Genomic DNA, 18,357 nt, shown 5'->3' with positions numbered 1-18,357 from the left:
TATGTGTGTGAGAAGAAGTGGGGTTGGTAGAAGCCTAGAAGGTTTAAATGGTTCATGTGAATTAGATTTTTCTAGAGTGGTATCCACTCTACGCACAATCATATTATTGAAAAAAAAATGTTTTCACTATTAAAATAAATAAAAGACAATAACATAAAGGAAAATAATGCTATTAGTAAAATTCTCCAGAGGTCAACTGAACTAGGTCTGTACTGTAAGATGTAATATTTATAATAATCAATATTATGTTACTATTGTCTTAGAGACATTAACTTAGCGTAAACAAAAGAAAAAGAAAAGAAAAAAAGGGACTTTTTGATAAAATCGTGAGCATTTCATAAATCTTCTTTGTATGTAATTTTTTCTATTGTCATATTCGTCATACAGACAGGGATTACATATTTCTTCTCCAAATCATTCAAATATGGATAGAACGTTCTCGAGATGCCTAGAGAAAGACTTTCCTCACTAAGTGTATATATATATATGAAGCCACTATACAAAATCATCAATACCCAATTAACATTTTTGCCTTTTCAAGTGGCTGAAGCTCTTGTTCAGCAATAATGGCGTCAACAGGTTCATATGAACCAACCTTTTGTCTTGTGTGTCTCCAAAACAACCACACCCCTAATGTTAATAATCCAAAAGCTAAGGTAACTGTCACTCCAATAGTCACCGTCCATATATGATGCTGCTTCCACCATGATCTGCAATGCTCACAAAATAAGAAAATAAATAAATAAGATGAAAGTAAACAAATAGTGCAACATATCGCCAAGTTTGAAGCTTGATAGTTCTTGGCGAGAAAAGGAACATGGTAAACAACTAGAAGGCCAATGTGGTAGGTCGAAAATTGTTAATACCCAGTACATGAACAGCTGTTGCTGCAGAGAGAGAGGGAGAGAGAGAGAGAGAGAATACATGAAGAGAAGAAGTCTATCAAGAATGTTGTGGTTAGTATATTTAAACTTGCTGTTCATTCATTAGGATAATAAGCTAATCCAAATGTTATAGTTAGCAAGTATAAGATCCATAGAGATGGAAAAAAAAAGGTAAAGACTAAAGAGACAACATACTGCTTCTTTTGAGGCTCAACTTTTAGCTTAACCTGGCAACTTCCAAATTTCTCTGGGAGCTGCAGAGGTTCCTTCAAGCGCAAAATTATACTCTGAAAAACTCAACATTATTAGATCTAACATTGAGCCAAAAAATGAAAACAGTATTCGCTTTTCAAGTTTATATACTCCCACACTAAAAGTGATATTACCATTGCAGTCGTATTGGAAACAGGAAAAACGGCCCATGTAATGAAGGAAGAATTTCCTTCAACTTTTAAGTTCGTTAAGTGAACCTGAACAAAACTTGGTATTAGATAATAGGTTGGTTGTATATGCTAATGTAATGTGCAACAGTAATGACCTATTAGCAACTCCAGTCTACTTTAGAATAGAATTACCTTCATAGCTAAATAACTTCATAGCTAAATACTGTTAATTTCATTCAAATTCACTACATCATGATTTAAAGAACAAATTCAGTTATTCTCATTTCAACATAATTTGGCACCATTAAGAGTAAAGTCTATACTTATGCTTTGATTCTGAAACTTTTTTACAGCATAAGAGAAAAGACCTCAAGTCAAGTAATGTATGGAAACATGTCAGTCGTTTAGGCAATCTGGACATAGACGTGGAAGAACACTTTCCTAGTAAGGTAACCAGATATTATAGTGGCACAAACGAAAAATGAAAAAAGAGGTTATACACAGATTAATTTTCTGTAATTTTCAAAACAAAAATTTTGAAACTGGTTTAAGACTGGCTTACTCTTCCTTGCACGACTTGAATTATCAATCAAACCATAACCTCAACTATACCTGTGAAACTTTAACCTCCAATCCTTTGGCAATTAACCCTGTAAGCTCTGTAAAATTGAGCTTCACTGATTTGTTGACGCCAAGCTTCATCTCAAGATATATATGTCCTATTTATATGAAATGAAAAAATTTCATCAGCAATTACTAAGAACAACTGCCTAGGTAAATAGAAAAGAAATTTCTAATGGAAGAAACAGAGAGTTAAATGATAAAATTTTCAAACTAAAAGCTAGTAAGGATGTAACAACAGAAGGGGGGGAAAAGTTCATATGGGGATTATTTGTCTATAAGATAATGGGTGAATAGTGAAAATGATAATTTTACAGCCAAACAGCAGTAAGCATTAAATACGTTTTACAGAATCAGTATCGAATATCTTATGACACCCAGCTTTAACAACTTCGAAATTAACAGTTGTACTTTGACAGAATCACAGTTGGCAGAACCATACAGAAGCAGCTAAACCTCTCAAACTTCTACAGAAAAATACATCCCTGACTCACTCTACCTGGGAAATCAGTTTTAGGCAATCCATCAGAAGCTACACTAGGAGGAATTTCTGTGCTTCCATTCAAGTTATCAGAGTCCAAGGGTGTGTTAGGAGGAGGAGAACTGAGATAGTTCAAACTCTTCCAAAGTTCAGAACAATTAGTTTTCCAAAAACCAATCTTATCATTTTCTCGGTCATAAGTCACAAGGGTATTGCGGACAAGAATTCCTGTAACAATTCAACAACGAAAGTGTGACATACCTTCTCTATAATAGCAAAACTCTTAAGACAAGCTGCTAGAAAAGTGAAAATGCCCTACTGCTTGTTACGAGTATACAAGACAGACAACCTAGAACTTAGTGTTTCCATTCATCAACTAGAAAGAAAAGGAAAGGTCACATACCTCCCAAAAGAGTAGTTTGATCGGCATTTTTAAAAATTCCCAAGCAATATGCACCACTAACCTTCGTATGCTTTAATGAGGAAGAGTAAAGCAAAAAAAAAAAAAACAATAGAAAGTAGAATAAAATACATCAATACGTACAAGTAACAAGAATAAAACTTCCATAATGGTGGGAAAATATTCAAAACCATTACAAGTCAAATTTGTCACCAAAAATTCCATATATTATTCACAAAGACAGTTTGTAATGGATAGTTACCCGGAACAAGTAGTTTTCTGGAGAAAGAGACAATTTTTGCCCATTGCTAAATACCATATCAACTTGTGGAAATTTTGTTGATAGTTGAGTAACATTCCTGTAACAGAATTACAATGACTTTTAGAATTGAAAATGAAATTAATAACAAAACATGGTAAAACTCAGTTATTCAGATTTACAAGAACATACCTTCCGGCGCCTGAAAAACAAATATCATTATAATGAGGGTCGGGACCATGAATTTGTTTAAGGGAACCCAGTTCCCTCATAATCTGCACAATTACTGAATAGAATTAACATGTCTTGATTGTTCAATATGATAGTTCAACAATATTAGTGGATCAAAAGCTAAATCAAGTTTTTAGTGTCACAAGCATTACTAATGAACACTAAATGATAAATGCTTTATAATAGTTAGTTAAGAATTTAAAAGAGAGCGATGTAGCTCCTGCAGTTAAAAACTCGGTATCATGCTTTCATCCAATATATGAGGTTATACAGAACATTTCATTAAATATCATTGCAGTCGCAAAAAGGTGCCTTTGGATTAAGCTCCAACTATTCTATCATTTCAAGATGAAACTGGTATTGACAACTTTCGAGTTAGCCAAAGATCTCAGTCACTCAGAGACACAGGCAATAATACAGTTTAAAAAGGGTGTATTCTTGATGAATTTTACAAAAAACCAGTCAAATCCTAAAATTTGCATATTTTTTCTGTATGCATGTATAAATTTAAAATGACTAACACAACACAAAGCTTTATACGTGTCATCATTAGCCTAATTAGCTCTGATAAATGTGAAAATATACTTCCTTCTCAGAGCCTTGATATGTAATCCCTTTATTTTGGTAAAACTTTGTTAAGTTAATACAAATCATTTCTTTTTACAGAATTTCTTTATTGTCCTTTTTATTTTAATGTTCATAAAGTTTTGACTTAAATAAAACAAAAACTACAAGAGAAAGAAACTGAGCGCAAAGTCTTACAGCCCCCTTAAATGCATAAAAAGCTTCCTCTGGAAGATAAGCATATGTAGTTCCACTATCCAAGACAGTTCCATGCTTTCTGTCAAAGACCTTTGGGCTTAATTTCAATGGTTTCCCGGCCACATGTATTTCCTTCAAATCAATATTGTAGTATGGACTGCAGTCATCCAAAAACTAAAGTATATGTGTGAGATGCACAAAATATATTACCTAAATAAATCTACAATTATTGAGGTTGTCTGAAATTGTACCTGCGGTAAGGATCTGAGTGGGTAAATACCATATCAGGGGGAGAAGAGATTCCCCCAAGAATCATGGCACCCCCACCTACACCCATCCCACCATAACATAATGAGAACGAGTCACCAATAACACCCTTGTCAACAAGTTGATCCATCACACTAAGCCGACCACGACCCAAACCGATTATTCCATCAGCCCTCTGGCTATATAGATCACCAGTTTCCACATTTTCACAGCCAAAAACTGCACGCTGTGGTACAAGTGTACTTTCATTACCAAAGGAAATGACATCCTCACCAAGGACACCACTGCTTGAGCTCATCTCGGCATACCGACGCTCATAAGTGCACTGAACCCCGTCCTTGTCACAATTACAATTCATATTGCACTTTACAGGTTCGTACGTTTTAGATGAATTCGGTTGGAACCTAGGATCCTGAATGACAAGCAAATTTGAGTATAGAAAAGACTTAATACAAAATATATATATATATATTAAGACGATGTGCATCAATATGATTGTCCCGCTTCCACAAAAAAAAAAAAATTTCAAACAAAGTGTTCTAACACGATATAGAAAAAAGTAGTCGACGTCTTATAAAAGCTAATGATAAAAGGAAAAATGAAGCCTCACCTAAAAGCTTTCCTAGTTCCAATATCAAGAATTAGAATCGCTTAATACAAAATTAACCAGAAAACCAAATAGGCAGACATACTTAAAAACGAAGACGAAGACAAAAACAAACCTGATGCTCCCCGCAGTGTTCACAATCTGAACAGGGCACATAAGTGACGGTGCTTCCCGTATCAACAATTAGAGCGAATTCCTGAGGAGGAGTCCCAATTTGTAGCCGCGTCGTATAATAGCTGCAAAATTATAGAAAAAGAAGAAGAAGAAGAGAGAGATAAGAAAAATATAAGCAAGGCTAATAAAACAAAAAAGAAAATCCCAATTTCGACATTATCAAGGATAAAATCAAAGAAATCGAAGGAAACCCATTGGAGAGAAGGTCGTCGTAGAGCCTCATGTGAGCATTAGGCCTAGGCTGGTCCGATTTATGAAGTCGGCGGCCCTCGAACTCTCGGCGGTGAGAGGACGATTTAGGAGGCGAGAGATAGAGCGGAAGGACCATGGGGTGGCGACGAGAATCGGAGCCATGGAAGGTCTCGGAGGATGGTGAGGCAAAGGATGGGTAGAGGAGACCGGACTCGATTAAGCAATAGATGAGGAGGATGAAAGAGGGTCGACCCATGGGAGGCGAATGGAGATGGTGAGTGGGTGTCGGGCAGAGGACTTGACCAAGGGAGAAGGAATGTGGTGTGGTGTGGTTAGTGAAGGACGAAGTTTCGAAGTTTGGGGTTAGTGAAGGCAGAAGAAGTTTCGTTGGGGCTTCTGGTTTTATATGATTTTGGGCTGAGCTCATTCATCTCGTCGTAACTCTGCTCTCTCTCTCAGGAGCAGGAATATTCAAATACATCATTTAACGCCGCATAAACTAACTAAACGGACACAACCTCAAACCAAACCAAAACAGATTCAGCAACAAAAAAAAATACCAACCAAAACTCAATTTCGGTCAACAGATACTCTATATTTCTTTTCCCCCTCTCTCTCTCTCTCCTCTTTAAATATTTAGAATATTTTGTTAAACTTAACTATGTTTTTTTTCCGATTATCTGTTTGGACCCTGTATTTTTGACAAATTATTTTTTAGACTTTATGTTTTGTAAAATTGTTAAAATACAATTAAAATCACAAATAATTTACTAAACTAACAATTCAGAAGAAAAATAAAATCATTCTGTTTAAAAACGGTGTTGTTATATTCAATTTTTTCTTCATCAAAATTGAGTTTAGGGTTCTATTTTAACTATTTTACAAAACATAGGGTCCAAAAAATAATTTGTCAAAACACAAAGTCCAAACAGGTAATGAGAAAAAACACAGGATCGAAAAAAGTATAAACCCAACAAACTATTAAAACAAAAAATTTCTATCTACACATTTTTTTTTATATAGAACAAATATTGTGATTAAATACATTTCAAAATTTCTAAGATGGGATAGATTCTTTGTTTTACTAAAAAAATTTAAATTCTTTTCCCAAACTAAACAGATACAATACATTTCAATATTGTTGACGCGATTTTTCGCCAACAGTGTATTTAAGAAATAATAAGGTTGATTAGTGCTTAAGAATAAACTGAAATATGAAATAAATTCACAAGAATACAAATCTTTTTACGTGGTCCAGTGGTTAAAATCCACCTAGTTCACGAGTCTATATTATTGATGTTTTTCTCTTTATTTTGGCAGAGTTTCAGTATTACAGAATAATCGTCCATTTCCCTATCCAATATTCTCAGTATTTATAGAGAAATTACATGGACAGATTTTGGTAACCGCATGAATCAATCACAAATTTACATATTTATTACATTTAATACAAACAATTCTCATTTATACTGGGATATGATTTGATCATAAAATAAATGGTATCCTAATATCTGGGATATTAAATATGATAGGCTGGTCATAAATAAGTGTATAAAAGTACCCGAGTATTTGGAGATCTGCAGGTACGCAATATATTTGAATTACCATGAGCTGGATATCTCTCCGAGCTCGTACTTCGGCAGCCATTTGAATATCATGAGCTCGTGCTTCATAACCTTCATGTATGTAGCTCGGGTTAATCACAGGACGCCTAACACCGGAGTTGCTTACGTGGATAAAAAACATAGATCATTTCCTTGGTTATTTCTCAGTATATTTATTTGCCAGTTGTACCTAAGCTGAGTGAAGGACTCGTGCTGAAATTATGGTACAACATTTGCCCCCTAAGTCCCTGCTTGTGGTTCATGTCGTCACCTTTTAACCTACACAGTAGGGACTTTTAGACTTCTGTTGCATTAAACTATGCCTACCCATTACTCGAGTACTGGACACGTGGTATACCACAATTGGTGTCTGTTCGGGTTTTGAGACCTACAATAATTGTCTTGTTACCTTTTTGCCACCGTTTTGTCTTTTTAACCATGGCCTTTGGATCTTGTACTAACCAAATCGGATGACTCAAATTAACTTATGTCGTTTACGTATAAATAGGGTAGGCAATTTTCAGGTTTCACCACCTTTCATTTGAAATATTTCTATATTCCCTCTCTTCTGTATTTCCGAATCCTTCTTCTTTCTCAGAAAAACCCAAAAATTGTTCGTTGCACCCAGTTATTCAGGATTTTCCAGGATCTTTCCCCAACAAAGTCTACTTCTTTTTATCGAAGAACATACTGTAAGTGCCTCATCTTTTGGTTTTTAAGAAACTTTTCTTTTACTGTTCTTTTTTTTCCCTTCACCATGCTCACCCACACTTCACCGTAGTCAATATTAGGTTATTCCCCAAATGTTTTTAGCAAAAAGGCTTCAACTTAGATTTAATGAGTATGTCCTAAAATATCTTTGGAACTACAACATTCATAAAACTGGGTAATTTATGGGTAAAGGTGGGTAATCCTTGGCGAATTTAGAAAATACCCATTCGATATATAGAAGATGAAAAGTTTTTAGGGTCCAAACCAGGTTGCTTAGGGGTCACGCTTCTTGGATGGTTTTGCACTAACCTGCCTCCCAAGGAAAGTAGTGGCCTGGCATTCTAACACACAGATCCCTAAATATCAAGGGTCTGTTAGGAAACCGAGGCGCATAACTTAGGGTAGCGCGTGAGATCACGTGATGGGGTCGAGGCTAACTTAACTCGTACATCAAAAGTAAAACACTCCCCTCCATACTTCCGCGCTATAACCTTTAAAACCTCTTAGGTTGCCCACTAATTAGGTCGTTCTGTTCATTAGGCGATCTGATGGCTCCCAAGAAGAACGCACCTAGCTCGTCTGCTCAGCAGAAGAACAAAGGGAAGGAGGTCGCCCCTAAGTCTTCTATTCCCCACTTCGGTCTAGTGGTGGAGAAAGAGGTGGTGGTAGACCCCAACGCTTTCTTCGAGACCGAAAGAATCATATCCAAGATCACTACTCAAGGGAGGGTGAACAAGATTATGTTGAGCCACAATATCGAGGTCAGGACTGAAGTTCTCATCGCCCCGTCTGCTTTCGAATGGGAAAGGAGCTACTCCCCTCTCTAGGACGATTTTGTGACCTGGAGTGACGAACACTTGAAGGCAGGTTCCTTCCTTCCCTTGAACCAATACTTCGCGGATTTTCTAAATTTCGTGAAGTTGGCTCCATTTCAGCTCCCCCCAAATTCTTATAGGCTTTTAGTGGGGCTGAAATACCTGTTTTTGAAGCATGACTGGGAGGTCCCCACTTCGGCAGATATATTATATTTCTTCTACCTCAAAGATAGCTTGGAACAAAGAGGTCAAGGTGACGGGTTCTACTACCTCACCAGGTTCCCCAATTCTGCTCCGGTCATTGAGCTCCCAAGCCACCCCAACGACTATAAAGACTTGTTTTTTATGTCGAACGGGTTCTGAAACTGTGAACACAGATACTTCAACCGTCCTCATAAGTTCTTTATTCTTTGACCTCAGCTCGTGAAATTTTATTCTTTCCAAGATATTTCCATTATACATGTATTAACTAAGTTTATTATTCGTCCATCCATATTTGCGAGGACGACGAAGTCCGTGACCCATGGGGGTCAGTACGAGAAATTGTCTGGGCTGCCCCCCAGTGAGAAGGACTACCACCATATCATGAATGACGTCATGATGCTGGCGTGCCAGTTGATTGGCGAAGGCCAAACGTTGGCCTTAAGGACCCGGACTACCCTCCCGATAATCCACGAGCTTCCACCCTCTCAAGAAAAGGCCTTGCCGGCCATCGACGGCGAGGACGAGGAAGAGGATGAGGTGCCTCTTGTGTGAAAGAGGCAGGTTCCCGAGGCTATTCGGGAACCCGATTTAGTGCGAGCTGGATCAGGGGCAGCAGCCGGCCCCTCCGGCCAAGGTAACCCATATCCTTATAGGGAACTAGATAGGGCTATTGCCGATTTTAGGTTAGTTAGATTTAACCCAAATCATTTCGTCCATCGTCATCCAAACAACCCAGACCGTAATATGACCCTGCTCTAGCATGTAGACCACTTGGTGGTGCATCATGACAGTAGTTACCCTAAGGGCACCATTGTTGTCGATAATACCTTAAATTTTAGGTCTGTTATCTTTGAGGAGTACGAGACCAACCATAGGGCCTGACCTTCTCTGCTCCAGGGCACCTTTGCCCCTGGATTTAGGCAGTAGGTAGATGAGTCCAGCCCCGAGATAGAACCGAAACCTGAACCTCCTAGGATCTAAGAAATACTAGCCGTAGACTCTCCTCCTCCAGTAGCTCCAAGGTCGAAGGTCGTGACAATAGACTCCTCCCCCAGCCCAGAGGGTAGGATCTTTATTTATTTTCTTTCTGTATGTTTTTTACTTTATTTGAGAACTAATCCCCTCTTGTTCTTTTCAGGTGAACAAACCGGAGCTCCTGACCTCCATACCACTTTCCAGGCTGGGAAAACCAGCTCGGGCCCTGTTGTGAAGAGGCCCAGACTTACGAAGAAGGCCCCTCCGGCAGCGGGAAATGTCTCAAAATCCCATGCTAAGGGGAAAGGCACGAGCTCGACAGCTCCGGTGTCCTCCGTTACTGAGAGGAGGATTCCTCCTCCTCTTCCTCCTCCTCCTCCACCTCGGTTCATGCCCTCTCAGGATCAAGTAATACAAGCTGATCCTCCAGCTCCCCCTGCCCCAACTGCGACCGTCCGAATCCTAGTAGATCCCCAGGATCTAGAGAAAATCCCTGAAGCCATTCGGGGAATCCTTTACGAGACGGCGAGCCACATGGTGGGGCATGCCTACAAGGCCAGCTTAAGGGACTTGAGGACTATCGAGGAGCGGAGCCCGGAGAACGTGCTGGAGTCAGCCCTGGGGATGAACCTTACAGTAAGTTATCCTTCCTTAATGAAATCTTTCCTTTTATCGCGTCTAAGGATATATCTGACTTGCTTTGTTATTTTGCAGTCTGCCCTGGCTCAATATCGCAGTATAGCAGGGGCTAGGGCTAGAAATGATGAGCTCTAGGCCGAAATAAATGCTGCCAAGACTGCCCTAACAACTGCTCAATAAGGCGAGTAGGTCGCCAAAGCTGCCTTTGCAGCTGCTCAAAAGAGCGAATATGATGCCAAGTTTGCCCTCGCCTCGTCCCAGGAAAGCGAGCAGGCTGCAAAGATTGCATTGGCTGCCCTCCAGGCTCAAACTGTACAACTCCAGGACAAGGTTGATGAAGCCAAAGCAAAACTGCTTGAGGCCGAGGCTACAGTCAAATAAGAGAAGGCAGCCTCATTGTCGTTCATGGAAGATATGGTGTACCATTGCTAGGCCTTTAACCAGGATGGGAACTTTTCTTTCATGGCTCCCACGCTGTGGGATCCGTACCTTGAAAAATTCAAGGCTCGGATCTTGCTAGAACCGTCAAAAACAGGGGATGCTTCTGCGGCGGGTGAGCAGGAAGGCGAGGAGGTTACATCCTCAGAGCAACCTGGAGGAGCTCAGTGACAATCTTTTTTGTTTTTATTTTTTTTATATTGGTTTGTAAACAACTACCTTTGGGCTCTCAGTTCGATGTTTTTCTCCTCAGGATAATTTTATTTTTAATTTATATATCTAAATTTTTATCTATTTATCCTTCTTTTATTATCTCTCATGTTTATGACACCTTAGACTTGTACATTCAAGATTTTAGGAATAGATTTTAGATCGGGATAGATATTTTGAGCTCGGTTATATCCAAACTTTATGTGTTGATTTATATCATACCTGTTAAAAATCAGGCCTTGGACCCGGTTATATCCAGGATTTAAAATATTTTTAAACTTAGTTCGTGTTAGGTTTATTGACAACTCGAGCCTTAAAAAGCCCTTGATTTTAAACAATTTTCCCAACTTTCCAAGTTTTGTACCTAGTTGTATCCAGGGTTTTTAATGAATAAAACTGAGTTTATGATAGGTTTATCGACATCTCGAGCCCTTAAAAGGCCATCAAATATTCAATTTTCCAAGCTTCTAAGTTTTGGACCTGGTTGTATGGCTTTAAGTGATTTAAACTTAGTTCGTGCTAGATTTATTGACATCTCGAGCTTTTAAAAGGCCGTCGAATATTCAATTTTCCAAGCTTCTAAGTTGTTGACCTAGTTGTATCCAGGGTAGTTGTAACGCCCTGCTAATTAGGGTCCGTTACCAAGTGTGTTTTAAACAGTGCTGGACTTGCCTAACAAGTCATTTGGACTAAATGTGTGACTAAGCCACTAAAGGTTTAGGTATGAAAACTTTTGGTCAACTCATAAGTATTTTCATTAAATTAAAAGCATGTTCCTTACACGGGATCCCAAAAACAACAGTTTAAAAGTTGATTACAACACTCAAGTTACAAAATAAGCCAACCTAAGCGGCAAAAGTTGAGTTCATCCCTAGTTTCCTTGAACGTCTCGCCCGTGGTGGTCAAGCGGACTGCATATGTACATGTCACTGCTATTTCCCTCCGACTCATGGCTGGTTGAGCTTCTCTTTACCTTTACCTGCACCACAAAGCACATGTGAGCCAAAAGACTCAGCAAGAAAACACATTGAACAATTCACATCGTAATATAACTATCAAACAGTAATAACTGAAACATGCATATTCATTATACAAGTTGGCAACCATGGGGTCACGCAAGTGTGTGTCGCACTTCCTTTCAATTTATTGGTATTCAAGCCAGTCAAGTGCATGTTGCACTCCCAGGGTGGCCCAGCCATGGTGGCTTGCACTCCACGTGCACAATGCCAATCTCAGCTTATAAACTGAGTCCTTTAAGTCCTTGACTTATAAGTCAAGCCTCACATGCCTCCGACTTGTAAGTTGAAGCTTTAGGACTCTCTACTAATATGCCCTTGACTAATAAGTCAATCCCCATTTGACAACCTAACAACCCTCTAGTTTATAAACCGAGCTTCCCAGTCACAACAGACAACCACATATCTCATATAGCATTCATATCAACAATTGTAATGCATTATAATACATTCAAATAGCAGTCGTAGGCATAACCCTAATTATGCGCATTCTAGTGTACCTATTCAGACATTCACAAACATAATCATAATCATGTTCATCAACAGAGCCAAAGCCTTAATCATATCTATAATCATCATTGACTGAGCTCTAACCATGCATTCACATAATGGGTGCAGTTTTCTTACCTTCGATCCGAATGCAAGTTACCAGCGACGCCCTTTGAGTACAATCCCTGATTCGAGCCCTTAGCGTAGCCCTAGTCACAACCATAATTAATAATTCTATCAACAATTGGAGAATAAAAGTTTCCAAACCAAATCCTAACCTCTGGGACGTCAAATTCCACTCAACAATGAAGTTCCCGATCTAAAAACCTCATTAAGGCCAAAAATCCCCTTAAGGGCCGCGGCCCTAGAGACCCATGTCGCGGCCCGCTTCTAAGTCAGAGGCTTGGCCTCCTTGGAAAAACAACACGCGCCGCGGCGCACCCCTGAGGCACCACGGCCTGCCTCTGCCTCCGATCCCTCCTGGCTCCCTCTTGCATCATAGGGCCGCAGCATACCAAGAACAAGCCCGCGACCCAGCCCTTCGAACCCAGATTTTATGGGTTTTTCCCTTAGCCGAACCCAACCAAAAACCACCTAATTCTCTCCCAATCTTCCAACTCAATTCCCACAATCAACACAACCCCTCCCAGCAACAAGACCTAACTAATTAGCAAATTAAAACTCATCAAAATTCTCAAAAATCAACCTCCCAACTATCAAGCATGCAAAACACCATAGCTCTAAATAATTCAACTGAACTAACATAAGAACTTTAATTCAGAACCCTTACCTCAGCTGTATGACTCAAGTGTTAATTGCTTCCACCGATTCCCTGGTTTCAAGCCTTCCTTCCAAGCCAATCTCCTTCAAATTGACCCAATCCACCTAAAGCTCCAAGAGATGAAATATTGAACGTGGGAGAGAATGAGAGCTGCTGAGACACTTTTTCCTTTAGTTTCCTAAGTTGTCTAAGGGGTTCCCAGCCAACCACATCCTAAATTGAATGGAAATGACTTAATTGCCCCTTGCCCTTAACCTATTCATCAAATGCTCTCAAGGGCAATTTTGTCCTTTGTCTCAAACCCCGCTATCCACAATTTACATCCTTCGATTCTCATTATTTCCAATACTCTCACACGATTACCATTAATTTCCCGTTACCCACTAATTCTCGGTAATGTACTAAATTACTAAAATACCCCCAAGCTCACCCCGAGCTGGATATAAAATCCCGTTGTGACTTTTCCGCTAACTTGCTCATCGGGATCGCCTCGCGTTGAGTAACCCAAATATATCCACATAATAATGTGGTATCAATCACACAAACACATATCTGCATTTATACCCTGAATGAGTCAAATTACTTAAATACCCTTTGTTGACTGTCTTTTTAGCCAATGACGTGAGAACGTCAAATACGACAAGCCTTCAAGAGAATATAAATGACAACAGACGGTATAAACAAGAAAAGTAAATAACACAGGACATTTTTATAGTGGTTCAGTCCCGATTGTCGGTAATAGCCTAATCCACTTAGAGTTGTGATTTATATATCTGTACTCAAGATCAGATGGACTAAGCCAACTAAGTTTCTTCAGTACAGATGGCAAAAATACAAGAATTCTCTCTCTAGAATACTCAGACCCAACTTTCTCTCTCTAGAATACACAGTCCCAATTTTCTCTCTCTAGAAAGAAGAAGTCGAAAAAAGCCCTTCTCTCATCCCATAAGCTCTCTATTTATAGGCCTGGGATCCTCAACTGATATCCCCTTATGATAGGGATATTTTATTATATTTATTACATTTAAACATTCAAAATTCGAAATGTAACAAACCCCCCATTTGTGGGAAGAATGAGAGATTCCCGCGTATGTTGTTGAAGCTGTCTCTTGGGAATCTTGACTTAGTCTCCTCTAGCTAGTTGATCCACCTCCTACTGACCACTCATGCAAGTGTTGGTCGGACGTGCATGGTGGTAGGACATGTTTTCGTGGGTTGAACGTGCATGGTGGTAGGACATGCACTTCTCTCCTCTAACATGGCACTTTCCTCTAGCATGCCATGTTCCTCCTTGAATCGATATCCTTGGCTTCTCCTCGGACCAAGGTGGTCCGAGGCAACCTCCTTGGCACCTCACCTTGGACAACATTTAGGCAACCTCCTTGGCACCTCACCTTGGACAATATTGAGGCAACCTCCTCCATGTCATCTCACCTTGGACAACATTGAGGCAACCTCCTCCATGACATCTCACCTTGGATAAGTTCAAGGCATTCTCCTTTAGCATCTCCCAAACATGTCCGATCGAACATTGTATAGGCTCTCCTTATCAAAATCTAAGTCTCCATCCTCTTGCATGAGACTCCTCCTCCTTAGCTACTTACCTTGGACACGTTCGAGCCAACACTTAGGAAACCTTGGGAGGCTTGCCTCCTACACACCCTTGGGGTCTCTTAGGACCACATCCCCCTTGGGGTCTCCTAAGACCACTTTCTTGAGTTCTCCTCGGACCTCATCCTTGGGTTCTCCTAGGATCACTCCCTTGGGGTCTCCTAGGACCACATCCTCCTTGGGGTCTCCTAGGACCACTCCCCTTAGCTCTCCTAGAATGCATTCTCCTTAGCCTCCTAGGATGCATTCTCCAATTTTTGGGTATAACACCCTTCTTATAAGAAACAGGCCCACACACACATACTCAATATTTCTAACATGCAAGCATAATTATATTATGATAAAATTTGCATAATAACTCAATTATTGCCTCCCGGCCCCCCAATCTAGGCGCTAAGCCACATTAGGAAATTTGGGATGTTATAGTAGTTTTATACCTGGTTGTATCCAGGGTAGTTTTATACCTAGTTGTGTCCAGGGTTTTAAGTATTTTAAACTTATCCAACGATCTAATTCTGATCCACCTCAGGCTATATGCCCCCAAGTAACCAGAATGTAGAGACTTTCTTGGTTGCTTTTACAAACATCAACACACGAGCTAAGACAACCTTAACAAGAAAAATTATTTTAAAATCCATCTGTTATTTAAATAAATGGCTTTTATAATTAAGCCTTACATGGATGACTGTACTATTGATAATACTTTTTTAAATGCATGGTGTTCTGGGTTCGTGGGACTATCTCCCCATTCAACCGAGCTATCTTGAAGGTTCCTTCACGCAAAACTTCCACGATCTAATATGGTCCTTCCCAGGTCGGGCCTAAAACACCGTCTTTGGGATCCTTGTTCGCCAGAAAAACCCTTCGGAGAACTAGGTCGCCTAATCCAAAACTACGTCTCTTGACTTTAGAATTAAAGTAACGAGTGATTTTTTGTTGATAACGGGCGAGCTGTAACAGCAAATCCTCTCGTTTCTCGCCAATCAGGTTGAGAGATGCGTTAAATAATTCATCATTCCATTCCTAGCTAAATGTCTTTTTCCTGTGAGTGGTTACCATAGCTTCGACTGGAAGGGTGGCCTCGCTTCCAAAAGTTAAGGAGAAAGGAGTGTGTCCCGTGGAGGTTCTGTGAGAAGTTTGGTATGCCCAAAGTACTTGCGGGAACTGTTCGGGCCATACTCTGGCCTCATCTAAGCTTTTCTTAAGGCTCGCCTTTAGGGTTTTGTTCACAACCTCGACCTTCCCATTGGCCTGTGGATATGTTACTGAGGAGAAACTCTTAATAACACAGTATTTTTCACAGAAGTTAGTGAAGAGATCACTGTCGAATTGTGTCCCATTGTCAGACATGATATTTTCAGGAAGCCCAAACCGACATACAATATTCTTCATCGCAAAGTCCAGGACTCTCTTTGAAGTGATGGTTGCCAAAGGTTCGGCGTCTACCCACTTCGTGAAATAGTCGATTACCACCATCGCGTAATGAACTCCTCCCTTGCCCATTGGTAGGGACCCTAGTAGGTCGATTCCCCACACTGAAAATGGCCACGGGGGTGAGATCATCGTTAGCTCGACTGGAGCAGCTCGGGAAACTGTGGCAAAGCGTTGGCATTTGTCGCATTTATGAACGTGTGAGATAGAGTCTTTCGTTAAGGTGGGCCAAAAATAGCCTTGCCACAATATTTTCAATGCTAGGTTTTGCCCCCCCAACATGATCTCCACAAAAGCCTTCATGCACTTCTTGCAAAATGGTTTTAGCCTCCTTAGGAAGAACACACCGTTGGAGAGGCAATGAATGACCACGTCGGTATAATGTACCATCCACTATCACATACCTTGGAGCTTGATATAGTACTTTTTTTGCATCCTTTCTTTCCTCAGGTAGCCTTCCCGTTGTGAGGTATTCCATTATGGGGGTCATCTAGGTCGGTCTTGTGTCGATCATCTCGACCTTTATCATTTGTTCTGTCACGCTCGGACTCTCCAAGAACTCCACTGGCACTACATTCAAAGTCTCAGCTTCCTTGGTGGTGGCAAGCCTTGCCAAAGCGTCAGCATTAGAGTTCTGCTCGCGAGGTATCTGTTCAACAATATTGCACTTAAATTCAGCTAGCTCCCCCTTCACCTTAGCTAGGTAAGCCTCCATCTTGGTGCCTCGAGCTTGATACTCCCCCAACACCTAGTTAACCGCGAGCTGAGAATCGCTATAACACTGGATGACCTTTGCTTTGGGTTCTTTCGCCACTCTCAGTCCAGCTGGTAAGGGCTCATATTCGGCTTCGTTGTTAGATGCTTCGAATCCGAATCTCGTTCGATGATCCATCTACAAATATATTCCACAACTCTTGCACTGGTTCATTCAAATGCTCCTCTTGAAATCTGGTGCATTCAGCCACAAAATCAGCAAGGGCTTGACTTTTGATTGAGGTCTATGGTACGTACAATATCTAGAACTGGCTGAGTTCAACCACCCATTTAAAAGACGTCCCGACGTTTCAGGTTTTTGCAATAACTGCCTTAAAGGTTGGTCGGTCATGACGTTGATTGAATGGGACTGGAAATATGGTCGGAGCTTCCTGAAAGCTAATATCAGACAGAATGCTAGCTTTTCTATCAGTGGATATCGTGATTCAGCTCCGAGAAGTCTCTTGCTTATATAATACATTAGTTTTTTAGCACAATCTTCTTCTCAAACTAACGTAGCACTGACTGCATTTTTTGTTACAGCCAAATAAAGGATCAGATGCTCTCTAGACATAAGCTTAGAAAATACTGGGGCTCTCTTAGATTTGTATTAATCTTGAAGGTTTACACAAGATCACAAGGGATTACAAGTGGATTTCTACGTGTAAAAGACCATACAGTATGACAGAATTGCTACTGAGTACCAAGCCAAGCTGCTCAGTATTTTCCTGGTGCTGGTCAATAGGCTATTTTTCTAAACCCCCTCCACTATGGTGGAGAGTTTGTATTTATACTGTCCCTCTTGCCCCAGGGTTGCGCATGAGCATAACTGATAAAGAAATATCCTTTTCTTCTCGCAGGTAGTTGCTGTCCTCCTCTTCAGGAGCCTTGACCAAGTGTTTATGGCTGTTAGGCTTTCTTTGCGGGTGGTTGGGAAATTCTCGTGGAGTGCTAACAAAGTCTGTAACTACTTTCATCCGAGCATGTATGTTTGTTCATCATACTGACCAGCTGCTCTCCTGGCAAGCCTACCAAGCAATGATAGTTATCCATTTGTCAAGTGTACTCCGACCAGCTGGGCCACTGGTGATAGTATGTCGAGCAGTATCTTGTCGTATATCTTATAATTATACGCCGACCAACCTGTTGGGGGGGGGGGGGGGTTCTACCCAGTCTACTCCATGTGTTCAAGATTGGTGCCATGTCAGATATGCCAATTTTTTGGATAACACCCGCGAACTCAAAAATTCCAAAACTTTTCCTGTGTTTTCCCATAGCTAAAATCACCAAAACTCAGTTTAAACATATACTATATCTAGAATTAAGAATTCATCTCATTTATCAAAAATTCTGTTGGCTTTTCCTTGCATAGTACATTTTATTGAAATTCTAGGGTCTTCTCACCCCATCAGCAGTAAC

The 18,357-nt window shown here is 40.3% G+C and overlaps 1 protein-coding gene across 1 annotated transcript; it reads right to left on the bottom strand.

The window, feature by feature from the left end:
* Positions 1-312: 312 nt before the first annotated feature.
* LOC133805434 (aspartic proteinase CDR1-like) lies at positions 313-5,790 on the bottom strand. The gene is made up of 12 exons (XM_062243617.1): positions 5,261-5,790; positions 5,011-5,131; positions 4,273-4,700; positions 4,022-4,178; positions 3,221-3,303; positions 3,032-3,128; positions 2,773-2,842; positions 2,388-2,597; positions 1,880-1,986; positions 1,271-1,354; positions 1,080-1,171; positions 313-710 (listed from the first exon to the last, which is right to left on the bottom strand). The coding sequence occupies exons 1-12, from the start codon at positions 5,686-5,688 to the stop codon at positions 509-511; spliced, it is 2,079 nt and encodes a 692-aa protein (XP_062099601.1). The 5' UTR covers positions 5,689-5,790; the 3' UTR covers positions 313-508.
* Between the last annotated feature and the right edge of the window lie 12,567 nt (positions 5,791-18,357).

Source organism: Humulus lupulus, chromosome X, assembly GCF_963169125.1.
Source record: "Humulus lupulus chromosome X, drHumLupu1.1, whole genome shotgun sequence".
Classification (NCBI taxonomy): domain Eukaryota; kingdom Viridiplantae; phylum Streptophyta; class Magnoliopsida; order Rosales; family Cannabaceae; genus Humulus; species Humulus lupulus.
This window is presented reverse-complemented; position numbering and strand designations above follow the sequence as displayed.